Consider the following 17,247-nt stretch of genomic DNA (forward strand, 5'->3'; position numbering starts at 1 on the left):
CTGTACTGAGGTTGGTGGGGGAGGGGCCTCCCCCCCCCCCGCCCCACCGCCGCTGCCGCACATCCCGCCCCCCTCTGCATTCCTTAGTACTGTGCGGGGCAGCCAGTTGGAGCCCAGCATTTGTCAGAGAGAGCACCAGGCTGACCTAAGCCAGGCTGTGCTTCCTTTAAATTTCTTGAGGTTTGAGCCTTTTGTGAGGCTTTTGAAAACTGTGGACACTATTCCCCTGGAAAATGCCCAGACTCATACATCTGAAATTTGTATGCATTTCAGGGTGTGCTTCCAGCAAGCCTACTGATGAACCCAAGTCAAGGACCTTGGCCAGTTGTGCTGCATCCCAGCAGGCGTGGCCGGTACTTGGTGGGTGTCTGCTCACGGGTGCCAGGCACGCACCGAGTGCTTCATTTCTTCTCAGCTTCTCTGAGGCAGAGGTTCTGTTGTTATCCCATTTTCTGGAGGAGGAAACTGAGGCTTTTCTGGGCGTGGGGGTTCAGTAACTCATCCAAGGTCACAGGGCTAGGGGGTGCCTGAGCCCCCGGATCCCAACCCAGGCAGTCTGATTCTAGGCTGGAAGCCTCCTAAGTGGAAGGTGACTCATTGTCCCTAAACCCCCACATCTTCCATATCCTCAGGTACTGACCCTTCACCCACCTCTCCCCAGGCAGGAAGCCCCTCTTCTTCTTCTTCCTTCTTCCTTCTTCTTCTCTCTTTTTTTTAGTAAAGATATTTATTTGACAGAGAGAGAGAGCACAAGCAGGGGGAGCGTCAGGCAGAGGGGGGAAGGAGAAGCAGGCTCCCCACTGAGCAGGGAGCCCAACGCAGGGCTGGATCCCAGGACCCTGAGATCATGACCTGAGCCGAAGGCAGATGCTTAACCGACTGAGCCACCCAGAGGTGCCCCCAGGAAGCCCTTCTTATGTCTTAACCCCATTCTCTGTCTTGACCAGTGTTGCCCATTGCCCTCTGAGGATCATAGTCCTCGGGGTGAAGCAGTGTCAGCCAGCCTTGGGGTGAGGAGGGGGTCATGGGCGGCTCTCCAGGTCTCCTGCTGGCTTTGTCAGACGCTTCTCTCCTCCCCTCCATTTCCTACTTCACTGGTGTTTGAATGACGGCAGTGGGGGGGGGCATCCAGCAGGCTCCTGGGTAGAATGCTTGGGGCGGCCTGAATGACCCGGCCTTTTCTTCCCTGGGCTCTCACAGGCGAAGCTGGTCCGCTACATCTGCAAGCAGCAGCAGTGCAGGCTGAGCGTGGCTCCTGGTGAGAGGACCTCGGAGCTCAACAGCTACCCTCGCGTCAGTGACTGGCTGTGCACCTTCAATGTGAGGCCGGCGGTGGTGCAGGTAAGCGGCTTGTGGCGACTGTGGTAACTGTTGTGGTTGGGAGAGGGGGGAATGGTTGGGTGGGAGGTGTCAAGCAGAGGGACCATACACAAACCCAGGGACTAGCTCTGCTGGGACTGTGACCGAAAGGCCATGCTCTCTACTCTCCAGAGGGGACCTGGGAGGACAGCGGCCGTGGGAGGGACCCAGGGTAAGGGTGGCTCTAGCCTGTGTCCTGGTGCCACTGCTTAATGAGCTGGACAGCCTGACCACACTGATGGTTCATTGATTCCCCCTAAGGACAGCCCGCCAACATTTCTGGAAACATTCACTGTGTGACAGGCACTGTGCTAAACACTTGGTCTAGATAATCTTACTTAATGCTCACAAAACCCCGTGAAGGAATTACTGTCATTATTGCTATTTCATACTTGAGGAAATTAAAACACAGAATGGGTATGTGACTTGTTTGGAGTCATACATAATGACTTCAGCAAGTGATCACTTTGGGATTTGGAAACAAGAGTCGGAGTTAGTTTTCTCTGGTATCTGCTGTAATGTACTGTTTTCGCTGCTCGGTTCCCACTTCGCATCCATCCAGCCTACCTCCCCTCCCCCCATCCAAATAGCCAATCAGCCAGTGAGCATGGAGAGGGTATCCTATGGCAGGTGTCAGGGGCACAGGGCCCTCTTGGAGGCACCAGCAAATCAGTGTGTAGCAGGTGCAGTCCACCCAGTGAGGTCTTTTAAATCCCTTTGATTCTAAAATTAAAAGTTGTCTCTTGCTATTATTTTAAAAGCAGTATGAATCGATTATTTATAGACACTTTGGAAAACAGAGGAGGAAAAAAATCACATATATATTCCTACGACTCAGCGAAAGTCCATGATCATGAAGATATAAGATCATTTTGATATTTCCTTCTAGTTTTCTTCCCCCACTAATACTTAAGTCTTTTTAAAATTTCTAATGGGTCAGACCCATGCTGTGAGGTAGTTACTAGCCAACGTGGCTGTTACATACTTGGAACGTGGCAAATCCACATTGAGACGTGCTATAATTTCAAAGATAGAAATCCAAAGAGGCACTGAATTCTGAAGACTTCATATAGAAAAAGGTAATATATTAATAATTTTTCATATTTAGTATACATTGAAGATGACATACTTTTGGGTATATTAAGCTAAATAAAATGTTGCTAAAAATTAATTTCATATAGACTCACTTTTTAAAATGTGGCGACTCAGAAATTTAAGTATGTGGCTTGCATTGTATTTCTCTTGGGCAACACTGGTTTAAACCATCCTGAATAAACAGTTTTGTTTTGCTCTTATCATTTGCTATTGCTAACCACTCTGTTTTCTTTGTACTTTCACACGTAATAACCCCTCTTTTAAAGTAGCTGCATAATGTTTGATGGTGTGTATGGGATGTGGTTTATCAGGCAGAGGTTCATCCCAGTCCTTGGCTATTATATATAACACAGTGGTTAATATGATTTATGCAGCTCTTTGTATATTTAGGAATTTTCCCTAGGAGAGATTTCCTGAACAGGAAGTGACGTGATCATAGAAGGTCCTGTCATGGGGAGGAGGAGTGGAAATACATGGGGGTAAATGAGGGGACCCATGGGGTGCTCTTAACATGTCACAAGTGCCTGGCCTGGCCTGGCCTGGCCCCGGCAGCCCTCATATTTGTGGTGCACACCAGCAGTTACAAAGCTGGCAGGAAGGGGCGCCTGGGCGGCTCAGCCGTTGGGCATCTGCCTTCGGCTCAGGTCGTGATCCCAGGGTCCTGGGATCGAGCCCCACATCGGGCTCCCTGCTCTGCGGGAAGCCTGCTTCTCCCTCTCCCACTCCCCCTGCTTGTGTTCCCTCTCGCGCTGTGTCTCTCTCTGTCAAATAAATAAATAAAATCTTTAAAAAACAAAACAAAACACAAAGCTGGCAGGAAGGAGCTGGTCTTTGTGAAGGTTGAGTTTCCTGGGGCTTTATTAACACTTACGCACGCACACATGTGTGAGGAGCCACGTCTCCCCACCTGCCAGTCTGACAGCTTTCTGCCACACAGGAAGGAGATCTCAACAACACATAATGGTCGTCCATGGTGATGTGTTTAAGATCATGGACTTGGGAGCCAGGGAGAGTTGAACGGTCGCCCCTGCCCCCCAGCCAAGCTCAGCCTGTACCCCTCCCCTCCCCCAGTCCCAGAGGTGGAAAGGAGCCTCTCCTCACACCTGCGTCTGTAGCTTGCAGTGGAGGGTGCCGGGGCCCCACAGAGGTAGTGACTTGCTCAGCATCTCGCCAGCGTCATCCCTTACTTGACAGACGAGGACCACAGGTTTGGAGAGGCCAAAGGGCTCTGTGATGCTCTCGAGGTTCAGACCCGGGCCTGCTGGACTCCGAACTGTGCCTTGTAACTTCCCTTCTAGGGCCTGAGCCACCTCTGGCAGAAGGCTTAGCTCCTGAAGGCATTCTCCTTGGAGCTGCGGAGATCTGGAGTGTGTCGGACACCCAGTTCCACCCATGTCCGTCTGTGAGAGGGGAGCCAGGCGTGCCCAGCGCAGAAGCCGGCACCGTGGAGGCTGGCTGCAGGGGCGTTTAGGCCCCTGGAGAGCCCCGAGGGGGCAGCTGGGACAGGGGTCTTGCAGCCAGGCCCAGAGGTGTAGCAGATACTGAGCTAGGTGATGTTTGAGTCAGGAGGTCGTGAGTGATGCAGCAGAGCTAGCGGTAAATGAGGGGCAGGCTCATTTGTAGGGGGGGGCGGTCAGGCAGGTGGGAGAGCCCAAGCGCCAGATGTGGTTTGGGAATCAGGCTGCTACCCGGCCTGAGGGACTGGGGTAGAGTGTGAGCAGAGAGCTCAGTGGGAATGACGGGGTCACGGTGAGAGAGCAAGAGCGTCTCCAGCTGCCCAGTGACCTTCCCCAGTGACCTGGAGATCATGAGGTGGCTCCAAAACGTTTCATGCTGAGCTCTTGTTCTTCCCCTTCCATTCACAGAGACATGTTTTCTTCCCACCTCTGCCCGCCTCAGAGAACGGTAGCACCACCACCTCCGGCTGCCCAAAAGGCCATCCCTGAGTCTTCCCGTGCCCTCCCTCACATGTCCAAGCCCTTAGCCCTGTGGGCTCTACCCCCGCCCCCTCCCCCCGATCTGCAGACCTGACCCCGTCTCTCCATCCCCAGCACCAGCCCCACGGTCAAGGCCAGCATCCTCTCTTCCCCAAACTCCTGTAGCGGCCACTTAACTGTCTCCCTACTTGATCATCCATCGCTCCGTTCCACTTCCACACAGCAGCCAGAGTGTCCACTAAGAAACATAAATTGGATCATGTCATTTTCCAGTGCTTCCCATTTCTTTCTGAATAAATGCCAGATTCCTCACCCACTTGGGCCTCTGCTGGCCTCCCTGACCTTATCTTGCTCACCCTCCTCTTTGCTCCCTTTGGTCTGACCTTTGCACTCCCTCTCCCTCTCCCTGAGTGCTTTCTCCTTGGCTCACCCTGTGGACATCACCATAGCATCCAGTCCCTTGTCACCTCCTCTGAGCAGTCTTCCCTGATAACCTGATCTAAAGATCACTCCTACCCTTTGTTTTCTACCAGTGCATCTTGGCTGATTTTTCTCGAGGACACCGACCACTTTCTGGAGTGTATCTAACTTATTTGTTGTATGTGGTCTGTCTGCTGTTTCCCACTGGAATACAAGCTCCGTAACAACCCAGCGAGTGTTGGGCTTGATGTGACAATTGAGAGGGAGGAAGGGTGAATCTCATCATTACGTGGTGGGTGTCCCAGGAGTCGAGGGTTTGGTCCTGAGTGGGTGGTGACACAGGTTGCTCCGAGGTTTGGCTTTTCATGCCCTGCAAGAGAAGCCACTGTAGAATCATAGCCCCAAAGATGCATCTTCCCAGCTCTGCCCACGAGTCGGCCTCTAGGAAGAGCCCTGGGAAAGTTGGTGCCCTCGGGAAGGCTGGGACAGGCCAGTGCCCCAAGGAGTCCTTAGGCCTCTTTGGCACTCCTCTTCTGACCGTACCAACATGCTTCACTCATTAAGGGGTTGTGCTCCCGGGAGCCTGGCTAGCCCTTTGCTGCGAGGCCTCTGTAGTCTGGTTATGGGGCTGCGCCATGACCTACGTGCCTCTTGCACTCCGAAGCACTTGCTTGTGAGGGTCAAGTGCTTAGGGGCACAGTGGTGTTCACTGGGGTGGAGGAGAGAAAATTCAGGCATTTTCCTCACCTGCTGTTACTCCTGAGTGAGAGCCAGCCCCACAGAGACTGCTGGAGGTTTGCACACAGGTAGCTGGAAATAGCCATCTGGGGAGTGCAAAGCAGCAGGGAGTCAAAGGAAGGCTGGGAGAGCAGGGGCTGGTTGGAGGCAGTTTTCTGAATCAAGAGGCCGGGGGAGTCAGCTCAAGGCCTAAGAAGGGCAGCAGGAGGACAAAAGCTGGGCCCTGGTCTGCCTCCCACCCCCTCGCTGGTTGCAAAGCTCACTCATGGGCCTCCTCACCAGGAGGCCGGTGGAACTGAGGCCCAGGGCGTGGGAGCAGGAGGGTGGGCCAGGCTGCCTGAGGGTACCCGGGGCATGGGCCAGCAGCTTTCTGCATGGGTTTTAAGAATCACAAGGAACTATTGGCTGGGTATCCATATGGTTTCCCCAAACTCTCCAGACCCCTTTTCTCAAGATTATTCTATTTCTTGCCCACAAATCTCAGGTTGGTTTTTAGGCCCAGGCCAGAGTATGCTGAAGGTTGGAAAGAAGGGCTGTTTACATGAGTAACCCCAGCCCCTGCTGATCAGAGAGGGGGGCTGCCTCCACTTGGCTCTGTTCCTGGAGTCTCTCCTTGTACTTGTTGGGGGGGGACACAGTGATGGGGGCCCAGAGTTAGAGCAGTGTCCTGGCACAAGACTCTGACACCCACCCTACCCTGCTCACCCTAGACCCTGATGGGTCTTGTGTGCTTGTAGCCGGAATTGGTTTTAAAACTTGCACCCATCAAAGATAGGTGCAAATCTCAGAAACCAAAGCTCCAAACAGCATAAAAACCCATGCTTTGCCAAAAAAAAAAAGCATGATCTCAGAGATATTAAACTGATAAGAACAGATACTACACTTGATCTTAGCCAAAAGGCCGAGAAGTGATGATGATCTCAGAGATATAGAACCCTTTAACTTCTGAATGTTACCTGAACATTGCTTATTTTCTTAAATAAACATTTTATTTTGGAATAGTTTTAGATTTACAGAAAAATTGCGGTGGTTTTACAGAATTCCTGTATATGGCCTTCCCCCAGATTCCCCCATAGTTAACATCATGCTTTACCGTAGTGCATTTGTCAAAACTAAGAACACAATGTTGGTACATCACTGTTAACTAAATTCCAGACTCTCTTTGGATTTCACCAGTGTTTCCATTAGTGGCTTCTTTCAGTTCTAGGAGCCAATCCAGGATAGCACATTGTTCTTATTTACATACAAATTTGTTTCCTTTTTTTATTTTTTATCGTTGCTAAAATGGACTCGTGCGGTATTTTTTAAGTCTTAATTTCATCTCTGTGTTAGTCATACAAATCCATCTCATTCCTCTTTAACAGTGGACTAGTTAAGAGGAAAGATGTCCTCAAGCCAGCTTAGCAATGACTGTGTGAGGGGTGCCCATCTGCGCGCGCAGAAGGCTTCAGCCTGTGCCCAGAAGAGTCCACATGCCCAGCTGCACGGCGCCTGGCCTATGGGAAGCCCTTGGCAAATTACTTGCTGCGTGTGAGGGAGTGACCGAGGAATGAATGAAAGTCATCATAGGATGGGGGCTGGAGATGGAGACTTTAAAACAGGATCTTATCTATGTGTACTTTTTTTTTGGTTTGTTTGGTTGGTTTTTTAGGATAAAGGATCTGAATCATGAAGTCTGGCAGTTAACTTTGCTGAGCTATCCGTGCTGAAGGGCCCCAGCACTGGTGTAGCCCATGGTGGGGGGAGGGGTCCCTTTGGCCTCTGCGTTCTCTGCTTATCTTGACCTTCCTGGGAAATCGTGCCTTTTTGCTACATGAAGAGAGGGACTGGACGCAGACGTGGCCCCAGGCTGGTAGCGGCCCTTCCTGGTTTCTGGTATGGATGAAGGGCCTCTGCTCTCCTCCTTCCCTTTCTGAGTTAGATCTCAGCCCCCTGCAGCTCCAGAGCTGGAGGTGGGTGCTGCTGACACGTGACCTTTGATTCTAACTCCTTTGGAGACAGACAGCTTGGGAGACACCTTTGTATGTTTACCCAAAACCATCAGATCTTCCTCTAGAGCAACGCTGTCCGGTAGAACTTTCAGGGACGATAGCAGCATTCTGTACTGCCCTACCCAACATGGTAGCCACCAACCACCCATGGCCACGGAGCACTCGAAATATGATGAGTGCGATGGGGAAGCCAAAATTTAAATTCTGTTTTATTGTAATGAATTTTCACGCAAAGAGACCTATGGCCTCTGCTGTGGTGGGCAGTGCAGGTGTGGAGCCTGCCCTGACGGGACCCCATGCTCGCAGCAGAGATGCTAGAGACGACCCGCCACCCCCCCACCCCCGCCAGCCCCACGAGCTCACAGGCTGCGGCGAGACTTGCGGAGAGCCGACACCAAGCGCCCTGACAGAAGGCAACCTGGCATGGGGGTGGCGGGGTGGGGAGCACGCCGGCAAACCCACCCTGGGAGGTGGGAGAAGGACCAACAGCAGGGAGGGCTTCCCTCAGGGCTGGGACCTAGGCCCTCTGGAAGGGCAAGAGGGCGGGAGCGCTCCCAGCAGAGACCCTGAGGGCTGAGGGCGCCGGTTGGGCCTCACAGGTGCTCGCAAAGGGCTTGGCCTGGGGAGAGACTGGCCGCCAAACGGTCAGCTCGTGGAAATCTTCGTGTGGGGGGATTTGTCTGGAGACCAGTGCGGTGCTTGTGTGTGTGGACGGGAGGGAGAGAGAGAGCGCTAGAATTCTTTTAGGGAAAACTAAAAACCCCTGCCAGTGAGAAGGCTGGGTTCATCATGAGGATAGCGCAGGGCGAGAGCGCGCCGGTGTGGGAACGCGCGGAACGCGGGGGGCACTCGCGGGAAGGCGGGGCGCCGCGTGGGGGAGGGGCCCCGAGCAGGAGAGCGCCTTCGCCCTCCCCAGACACCTAGAGTCACACATTGTGACTCCTCCCACCCTCACACCGCAGACCTTCCACAGGTGAAAAATCGCAGCTTCATGTTCTGCCTGCAGCTGGGGGGGAAATGATTTCACAGCCTGCTGGCGCGGAGCCATCTCCCCCCCCCCCACCCCCAGCAGTTTCCCTGTTGGAAGCTGTCAGAGGAAGTGGCGAGAGCGCTGGCTGGGATCAGCCCTAGCAGGGAGAGGTGGGCGCTGCAGAGGCTGGGATTCCATGGCCCAAGCCACGGGCCACAGGCTCCCCCGGGGAAGTTCTTGCTGGTGGCATTTTCTGAATGGAAGATGCAGGCGAGTCCGGTAAGGGGTTTTTGTTAAGGCCCGGACGGGGCAAGTTTCTCTTTCCCTTTTCCTCTACTGCCCTTGCACTCACTCCGTGTTCACAATCAGGCCTTCTCTTGGGGACGGGGAAGAAAGCTACCTGAGGTCTGCCACCATCTTGGTTTCGCATTGGCTGGAAGTGGCCGCAGCTCCGTGTGGGCCCTGGCGGGTGGGCTCTGTGAAGCCACAGGCTGTGGAAGAGTAAACCAGAAAAGTGAGCTGGTATTTGGCTCCTGGGTTCACCGTTAATGCACATGAATCTTGCTGCCCTTCTGCCCAGCCTCTCCTCGTGTCCGTCTTCCCTGCATCCCCACCCTCTCCCCCCGGGGGCCAGAGGCCCCACTGTTCAAGGCCTTGCTCTTGGCAGCTGGGAGTGGCCTCTGAACACAGCCCACACTCTCACTGGATCTGCACCGACTCTGACTGCCTTGCAGCTGAGGATTTGAGGTGTCAGTCCCGGCCTGGGGGGTGGGCTGGTGTGCCCCATCACCCAACCAGTCAGAAGAAGAGCTGGAGATGGGATATGGAAGGAAGGAGGCATTTTGTGTATATATCATCCTGTTTAATCCTTACACCCAGGGGAGCAGGGGGAGACAGTTTGGTCCCCATTCTGTAGCTGAGCCAACCAAGGGTCAGAGAAGTTGAGTGACCTGTCAGTGCCATACAGTGACATGATAGCTGGGTCAGGATTCAAACTCAGGTCCCTGTGATTCCAAAGCCAGTCTCCCTTCCTTGACTAAGCTGCTTACTTAGATTAGCCCAGCCAGGGGTTACTGTATGCAATTGTATGATTGAATTGAACTCTTTCAGGGCACCCAGGTGGCTCAGTCGGTTAAGCATCTGCCTTCGGCTCAGGTCATGATCCCGGGGTCCTGGGATCCAACCCCGTATCGGTGGGGAGCCTGCTTCTCCCTCTGTCTGCCACTCCCTCTGTTTGTGCTTTCTCTCTGACAAATAAATAAAATCTTTAAAAAGAAAATGAATCGATCTCTGTCTCTTTCTCTCTCTCCCCCTTTCTTCCTACCTCCCTCTGACCTTTTCTTTCTCTCCTCCTCCCCCTCTTTTCTTAATATCCATTCATTCGACATCCATTGATCACTTACTCGGATTAATTACTGCAGGGGATTAACTGATGAACAAAATACAGTCTTCCTTGGGGGCTTATCGGGTGGTGGGATGTACACATCTACAAATAACCACCATGGAAACAGGTTGACGGGCCCCAAGGGGGGAAGGGCTGAGATGGGGCCCCATACAGAGCTGAGGGCCTTCCTGTGTCGTCTCCTGTCCACCCAGCCATGCACTCGTTCGGTGTATACTTAGCTTATATTATGTGCCAGGCCCTGTTCTAGGTGCTGCGTGTGAGTTCCTATCCTTACTGAACTTGCATACATCCCTCTCTCCAATAGATGAAGTGATTTCTTTTCTGATTCTGAGCCAGAGTGCCCTCTTTTAAGCTTTGAGTGTGAAGTTGCCCCTGGTTTCTAGAAACCTGAAAAAAACCAGAGCGTGACTGTTCTGGTTAGCCCTGTACTGGTCGACATTTATGAATGGTGAGCTCATCTCCTCAATCCTCTGGATTTCTGGGCTGCCGAGTTCAGTAAAAACCAACTAGACTGGATCCCGTGCCATGCAGGCAGGACTCTGGCTGTTTTGTTCGCTCTGTCCCTGCTGCCTTGTGTCCTTGTTGAATGAATGACTTCAGATCATCCAAAGAGTTTTGGTCCCTTGGGCTGAGGGGTCTCAGGAGTGTTCTCATCTGGGCTCGTTGAAGGTTGAATTGCAGGGGCCATGAGGGGAGGTGTCTGGGGGCTGCCGAGGGTGGCTGAGGTCGGGGTTTCTGAGCTGGCTCTGCTGTGTTTGTTGAGGGGCCGGACTTGGCATGGCTGTGTGCCTAAAGCCCTGCTGTGGGATGACTTTGCTTAGAGTGTGCCTGAGCCGCCTCCGGGGCCACCCAGCTCCTGCTGTCAGTTTCTGTTCGGTGTCCCCTCCTCTGGGACTGGCCTCAAAGGCAAGATTGCTCTAGAACACACCTAACCAGCCAGATATATCATTGGGAAATTCTTGTGTCACACTGTTTTAATTATTGTAAACAAAAGCCCCTTCTCTTATTACCCTTCTTTTAAAAGAAAATCAACATATGCATTTTGGTGGCTCGGTTCTCATCCATACACTTTTGGGCAGGTAGCAAGATTGGAAATAGACAGCCCAGAACCTGGTGTTGGGAGGCAGACAGAAACTTGATTTTGCCAGTAGCTCATGGACAAGTCCCTTACCTCTCAGCCTGTTTACTCGTCTGTCGGTTCTCTAGCTAGAAACTGAGGAGTCACTTCTTATTCCTTCTGCTTCCTTACCTCCACATTTGATTAACTAGCAAAGCCTGCTGGCTCTATTTCCAAATATATATCTCAAACCCACCTATATCTCTTTTTCACTACTGTTCCCCCCTCCCCCGCCCCAGGCCTAGCTGCTGCACGGACTTGTGCAGTAGCACCTGCATCACTCTCTGTATCTACTCCTGCCCTCTCCTTCATTTCATTTTTCATAAGCCAAGAGTGATTTTTCTTAAAAGCCAAATCCGATCATCTCACTTTTCTGAGTACAGTCCTTCATTTAGTGTCTTGCCCTCAGCATAAAATCCAAGCCCCTTCACCATTACCTGCAAGGCCCTGAAGTATTTGGCATGTGTCTCCTTCTTCCACACCATTCCCTGCCCCCCTACTCTTTGCCTTTGTTAGAACACGTCAGGTTTCCTGTCATAGCCCAGGGCCTTTGTATGTTCTGTTTTCCTCTGCCTGGAAATTTCTGTACTCTCATGGCTAGGATCTTTAGAAGTCAGCTCTTCAGAGAGGCCACCCGGGCTAATATTAGATGCCCCCCATGTCTCAGCATGCTCTTTCCTTTTTAGCATTTATTCACAAATTTCAATATTCCCTAAAGAAAAGGACTACGTATTTTGTTTGCTGTTGTGTTCCTAGCCTGGAATAAAGTGCCTGGCACGGAGTTGGTATTCAGTAGCTGTCTGTTGATGAGATGAATGAAGGGGAGGGATAAATAGATGGAGGAATTCATGCTACGAGGGCACATAGTTAGTACTTACTAAGTACAAGCTGTTACATTCTCCTACTGGTTAGAACTTTGCGTAGCAAGTTCCAATGCCGACTGGCTTACACTAAAGACTTTTGTCAGCATAAGTAATAGAAGTCCAGCGAGGTCTGGATGCAGAGGCTCAGGTGATGCTGTAAGAGTCTACTTCTCAGCCAGGCCCAACCCACATGGCAGGCACCAAGGATGCCAGCAGCTAAGCCTCACTTTCTTCCTGCATCGTGGTGGTGCTTGCCCATGGAGAGCTTCTTTCCTAGAACAGTAGCTGAAAAATCCCACGGAAGGCTGTGCATGGCCTGCCTTTGGTCGTGTGTTATACCAGAGCCAAGCACAGGGCTAGGAAGATGAAAAACTCCAGTTAGCCCACACTGGGTCATGGCTCAGCCCTTGAACAGCATGGCGGAGAGTGCGGCTGAAGGGTTGGTTTCACCTGCGCTCTGGAAGTGCATTCCTGGAGGAAAAACAGTTCTGCTGATGGAAGAAGAGACGTGCATTAACACTCACACCCCCAGATGGCAAGAGAGGTTTTACTGCAGCTGCTGTGGTCGCCACCCTCACCAGGGGCTCTAAGTGGGGCTTCACAGAGCTAATCATTGCTTCTTGGCTTTTTACTTTTTTTTTCTTAATATCCAGTAATTTACCTGGATGTTCATTTTCAGAATGTGAAAAGTATATAAATTAAAACAATAATTCTACCATTTATTGATGGTTTACATAATCTTACTACTCTGAGGAAATGCTATAAACATTTTGGTGCATTTCCTTCCAGTCAGCCTTCGTTGTTGGCTTTTCTTTTCTTTTTCTTCCTTTTTTAAAATGAAGTTTATTCATGAATTTATGCTATAAATTCTTTTTTTTTTTAAGATTGTTTTATTTTTAAGTAATCCCTACACTCAGCGTGGGGCTCAAACCCACAACCCTGAGACCTAGGGTTGCACGCTCCACTGACTGAGCCAGCCAGTCGCCTCTGTGCTATAATTCTTTAGTGAGTGTTCCCAACATGCCTGGGGCTGAGCTGTGAGCTTTATGTGGAGTGTCTCTCATTCAATCCTCCCAATAACCTTATGAGATGATGTCTTAGTCCATCTGGGCTGCCATAACAAAATACCATAGACTGGGGCCTTATAAGCATTATTTCTCATAGTTCTGGGGGCTGGGAAGTCCAAGACCAAGGTGCCGGCAGATTCAGTGTCTGGTGAGAACCTACTTCCTGATTCATAGACTGTGGTCTTTCTGCTTTGTCTTCACATGGTGGGAGGGGCCAGGCAGCTCTCTGGTGTCTCTTTTATAGAAGGGCACTAATCCCATCATGAGGGCTCCACCCTTATAACCTGATCACTTCCCAAAGGCCCTACCCCCTAATACCATCACCCTGGGGATTAGGTTTTGAGGTGGGGGCATGAATATTTAGTCTGTAGCAGGAGGCAGTGCTTTATGCCCAATATGCAACTGACGTGTCACTTACCCAAGGTCCCCTAGATGGTACGTGGTGCGACCAGGATTCACATCGAGGATATCTGGCTCCAAAGCAGGGGTCACAAATTACACACCCAGAGACACACATACACTTTAAATTTTCATAGATAGAACCACATACATTTTTCCTTTTTCAGAATTTTATTTCGAAGCAACATTTTCTAAATCTAATTACAAATGTCCATTGCAAGAAAATTTGAAAATAAAAAAAGGCTCAGAAAAGAAAACAAAATCCCCCCACAACTCCACTAGCCACTGATATAGCCAGCCCCTTCTTTTACATTTTTTTCCCGTGTACATCAAGTGAAGTTCACTGTTCTTGGCGTATCGTTCCAAGAGCTTTGACAGCTGAGCCTCATTTTTAATGGTTGTCTTGGGTGCCATCTGGGGCATCTGCTGTAGTTCATAGGACTCTTCCGTGGTTGTCCAAACCACCAGTCCAAAATGTGTGAGAGCTCCAGGAGGGTTGGGGGTAGTTGGAGTTCATGTGGGGGTGGGGGTTCCCAGATGATTCACTGGGAGGAGGGAAATGATCATGTTCCTTGTTGACTTAGGTCAGACTTTCTGGAGGTGAGCAGCAAGGCAGAGAACACCTCTCTGTCTGTGGCCTGGTATCCTGGGTATCTGGGTGCCTGGGTCCCCAGGTCCCCAGACCCCTGCTGCGAGGCCCGCCAGAGCCTGAGTGTCTCACAACCAGCACCTGCTCCGGGAGGTATGTGCTGACTCCCCAGCTCCCAGGCACAAACTATTTTTGGCTACAGTGACTGTTCACTGCAGTCATGAAAACAGAAACTCCTCTCCCTGCCTTGTCCTTCTCTGAGACACTGCACCCGGGGCTGCGGCTGCCGGGGACCCAGGGCTTGGGCCCCTCACCATGCATTGCCTGTGGAGCTGGGTGATGGCCAAGGCTGCAAGGGGCACAGGGACCCCACCACCTGTGGTCCTGCAAGAGATAGGAAGCCTGGACCAGCCCAGGCTGGAGGGTTGCAAGGTAGGCGCTGGGGTCCAGGATCAGGTGGCCCTTCTACAAGTCCCCTGAATGGGTACATTTGGCTGGGCTCCGAGTTCTTAACGTTGCTTACTATCTATAGAATATGTCTGGAGAGATCTAGATTGTGATTTCCATTTCATTGTTTCATTCCCTGACTTTCTTGTGGTACGTGGCTGGGGAACCATCAGGATCTTACTGGAATAGATCTTCCTGATCCTTCTAGTGAATGAATGACTTTTGGCTTGTTTGTGCTTTGGGTTTGAACAGGATACATGTTGTTCTGAGCCTGCTCCTTCTGTAGGGAGCTTAAGGAACTGAACTTGTGCAGGCAGCCCCGCCCTGCCTGTCCATGCTTCTGGTCACCCAGGCCAGCGAGGCCGAAGGGTGTAGAGGGTGTTGAGCGCTAGCTTTGGAGTTACACGGACCAGGGTCCAGTCCGGGCTCCGGCGCTCCCTGGCTGTGTCTTGAGTAACTTAATCTCTCTGAGCCTCACTTTCCTTAGCCACCAAGCAGCTGCGCGCAGGCCACTTCACGAGCAGTGACAGCACCGGTAATGGTTATTTTTATGACTAGACTGTTTGTGGAAAGAGGAAGCAGAGCAGCTGAGTAAGAATCGGTGTGCCTCGGCCTGGGGCAGGTCTTAGGCCGCATCGTAGGACCTGGGTGTTTGGGTGTAGCTGGTGATGTGGGGCTCGCTGCTGCTCTTCTAAAAGAAGGAAAGGGGTGCACTGTCATCAGTGGGCATGGGTAGGGGTGGACAAGAACATGGAGTTGGGAATTTCTGCCCACTTGCTACCTCTTAAGCCACCAAGACATAAGGGACTTGCAAGGCTCTGGTGAGGCCCTGGGCCCAGAAGCCCGTTGCTTCTGGATTCCGTGGGGCTCTGGGCTCACGAGGCAGGCACCTGGCTTGGCATCCCTCAGGCTAGCACCTTTGGAGGTGATTCTCAGGGTAGTCCTTACCCTTGGCTCATCTCTTAGAATCTGGCAGGAATGCAACCTTTACATCTGGGTGAGGAATGCTCATAATGAACAACAGTGAGCTCTCCCAGGGGCCCGGGATAGCCTGGTGCTGGACACTGGCAGGGGTGTCAGGAAATCTGGGCCCTGGTCTTGGTGCTGTTGTTTAGGGTGACCCAGGTAGGTCCCCTCTTTTCTGTGGTCCTCTGTTTTCTCCTCCATAAAATGAGTGTTGGACTAAATTGTCTCTAAGGTCCCTTTTAAACCCTGCCCTTTGACCTTGGCAGAGGAAGGATTTATCCCTCTCCTCAACCTCATGAATATCCATTAGGCCCTTTCATGCCCTCACTCCTTGGTGGCACCAGCAATGGCCTCCTTGGCTTGAGTGTTGGCCATCTACTTGGGCTGCACTGGGTTCCCCTACTTTGAGGCCCACTGTTGCTGTGGGGCAGGAGTTGTTTACAGGGTTTCTGGAAAACTACAGAGATCTCCTGAAAGATCTTGGTCTCCTGGTTGGATGCCCGTGGGGTAGCGTGGAAACAATGCAGCCCCTGTTTTCAGGTGGAGCAGCCTGGTTCTCAGGTCTCTGGCCTGGGCACACTTTCTGTGGCCCAATATAACCCCCACCCAGACAGATAGACAAACAACCCCAAAGGACAGACTGCATAATTGCACTTTAGAACGTGCCCCTCTGGTAGAGGGGTCTGTGATTTGGCTCTTGGCCTCGAGCTGGGGCCAGGCGCGTGCCAGGGCCCTAAGCAGAGCTGACACGGCCTGAGGCCTCTCCGCCAGTCTGGGCGTGCTCTGGCGCGGTGGGCCTCGCTGGCTGAACTCAGCTCCCGCCCTACAGGTTTGGAGGAGGAAGAAGTTGAAGACTGGTAGACCTGTCTGGGAACCCTCTTTTTTTTTTTTTAAGATTTTATTTATTTGACAGAGAGACACAGTGAGAGAGGGAACACAAGCAGGGGGAGTGAGAGAGGTAGAAGCAGGCTTCCCCGCGGAGCAGGGAGCCCGATGCGGGGCTCGATCAGGACGCTGGGAGTTTGACCTGAGCCGAAGGCAGACGCTTAACGACTGAGACACCCAGGCGCCCCTGGGAACCCTCTTTTTAATGGTGTGTTTGAATGGGGAGAGCTGAAGGGGGCACCAGCCAGCAGTAAAGATGGCCGCAGGCATGGCCATGCCCAAGAGCCCCTGTCCGGCCCTTTGCCCCCCGGAGAGCTGGGGTTTCCCATGGGGAGATCCATTTCAAACCAGACCCTAGCACGCTACCCCACGGGCATCCAACCAGGAGACCAAACCAGACCCTCTGTGTGGGATTAGCAGGCATCCCAGTTTGCCAGGTACAGTCCCAGTTTAGGGCTGTTGTCCCCGGGCGGTTACAACACCCCCCTCCCCCTCTGAGGTGTCCCTGTGGGGAGGGTCCCTCATACACCCACCGTCACTCAGTAGCCTCTCGCCGCACAGCTGCTGGCCTTGCTCGCATCCCCATTGCCACCCTGCTTGTCGTGCTCTCACCTACTTTGTCAACCAGGGATGCCAGGGAGGGCCTGCAGCCCTGGGGAAGGTGTGCGCCGCCCCTCCTGCCCTACTTGTGCAGGAAGGGACTTTCCTGTTTGCCAGTTCCCCAGAAGTCAAGTGTCACCCAAGGGTTCGTGTAGCCCTCTGGCTGCTGGCAAGCCCTCCCCCCGTCCCACTTGGACTCCAATCTTATCTTTGAATGTTCTCATTTTTGTTTGTTTGTTTTAGAGTATTCCATTTCTGACTTGAGGTTTACTCTGGAGTCTCGCGGACAATAGGACTTTTTTTCCCTCATAATCAGCAAACATCCTGGGTGTAGAGGACCGCCCCTGTAGATGCCCACGTGTCTCCTGTCTCCATTTTGGAAGTAGTGTGTGCGGAGGG

At 52.1% G+C, this 17,247-nt stretch overlaps 1 protein-coding gene and 1 pseudogene across 3 annotated transcripts in view; one reads left to right on the plus strand and one right to left on the minus strand.

Moving 5' to 3' along the window:
• The window catches only part of KSR1 (kinase suppressor of ras 1), a 143,772-nt gene that overhangs the window by 78,697 nt on the left and 47,828 nt on the right, over nucleotides 1–17,247 (plus strand). For all 3 annotated transcript variants that reach the window (XM_081805413.1, XM_081805414.1, XM_081805415.1), the window contains exon 2: nucleotides 1,201–1,341. In XM_081805413.1, coding sequence (XP_081661539.1) covers nucleotides 1,201–1,341 — 141 coding nt within the window. The remainder of the gene's footprint in view (nucleotides 1–1,200; nucleotides 1,342–17,247) is intronic.
• LOC115940344 (U2 spliceosomal RNA) lies at nucleotides 6,297–6,462 on the minus strand (annotated as a pseudogene).

This window comes from Leptonychotes weddellii, chromosome 15, assembly GCF_054177405.1.
Source record: "Leptonychotes weddellii isolate Sample4059 chromosome 15, ASM5417740v2, whole genome shotgun sequence".
Lineage (NCBI taxonomy): Eukaryota > Metazoa > Chordata > Mammalia > Carnivora > Phocidae > Leptonychotes > Leptonychotes weddellii.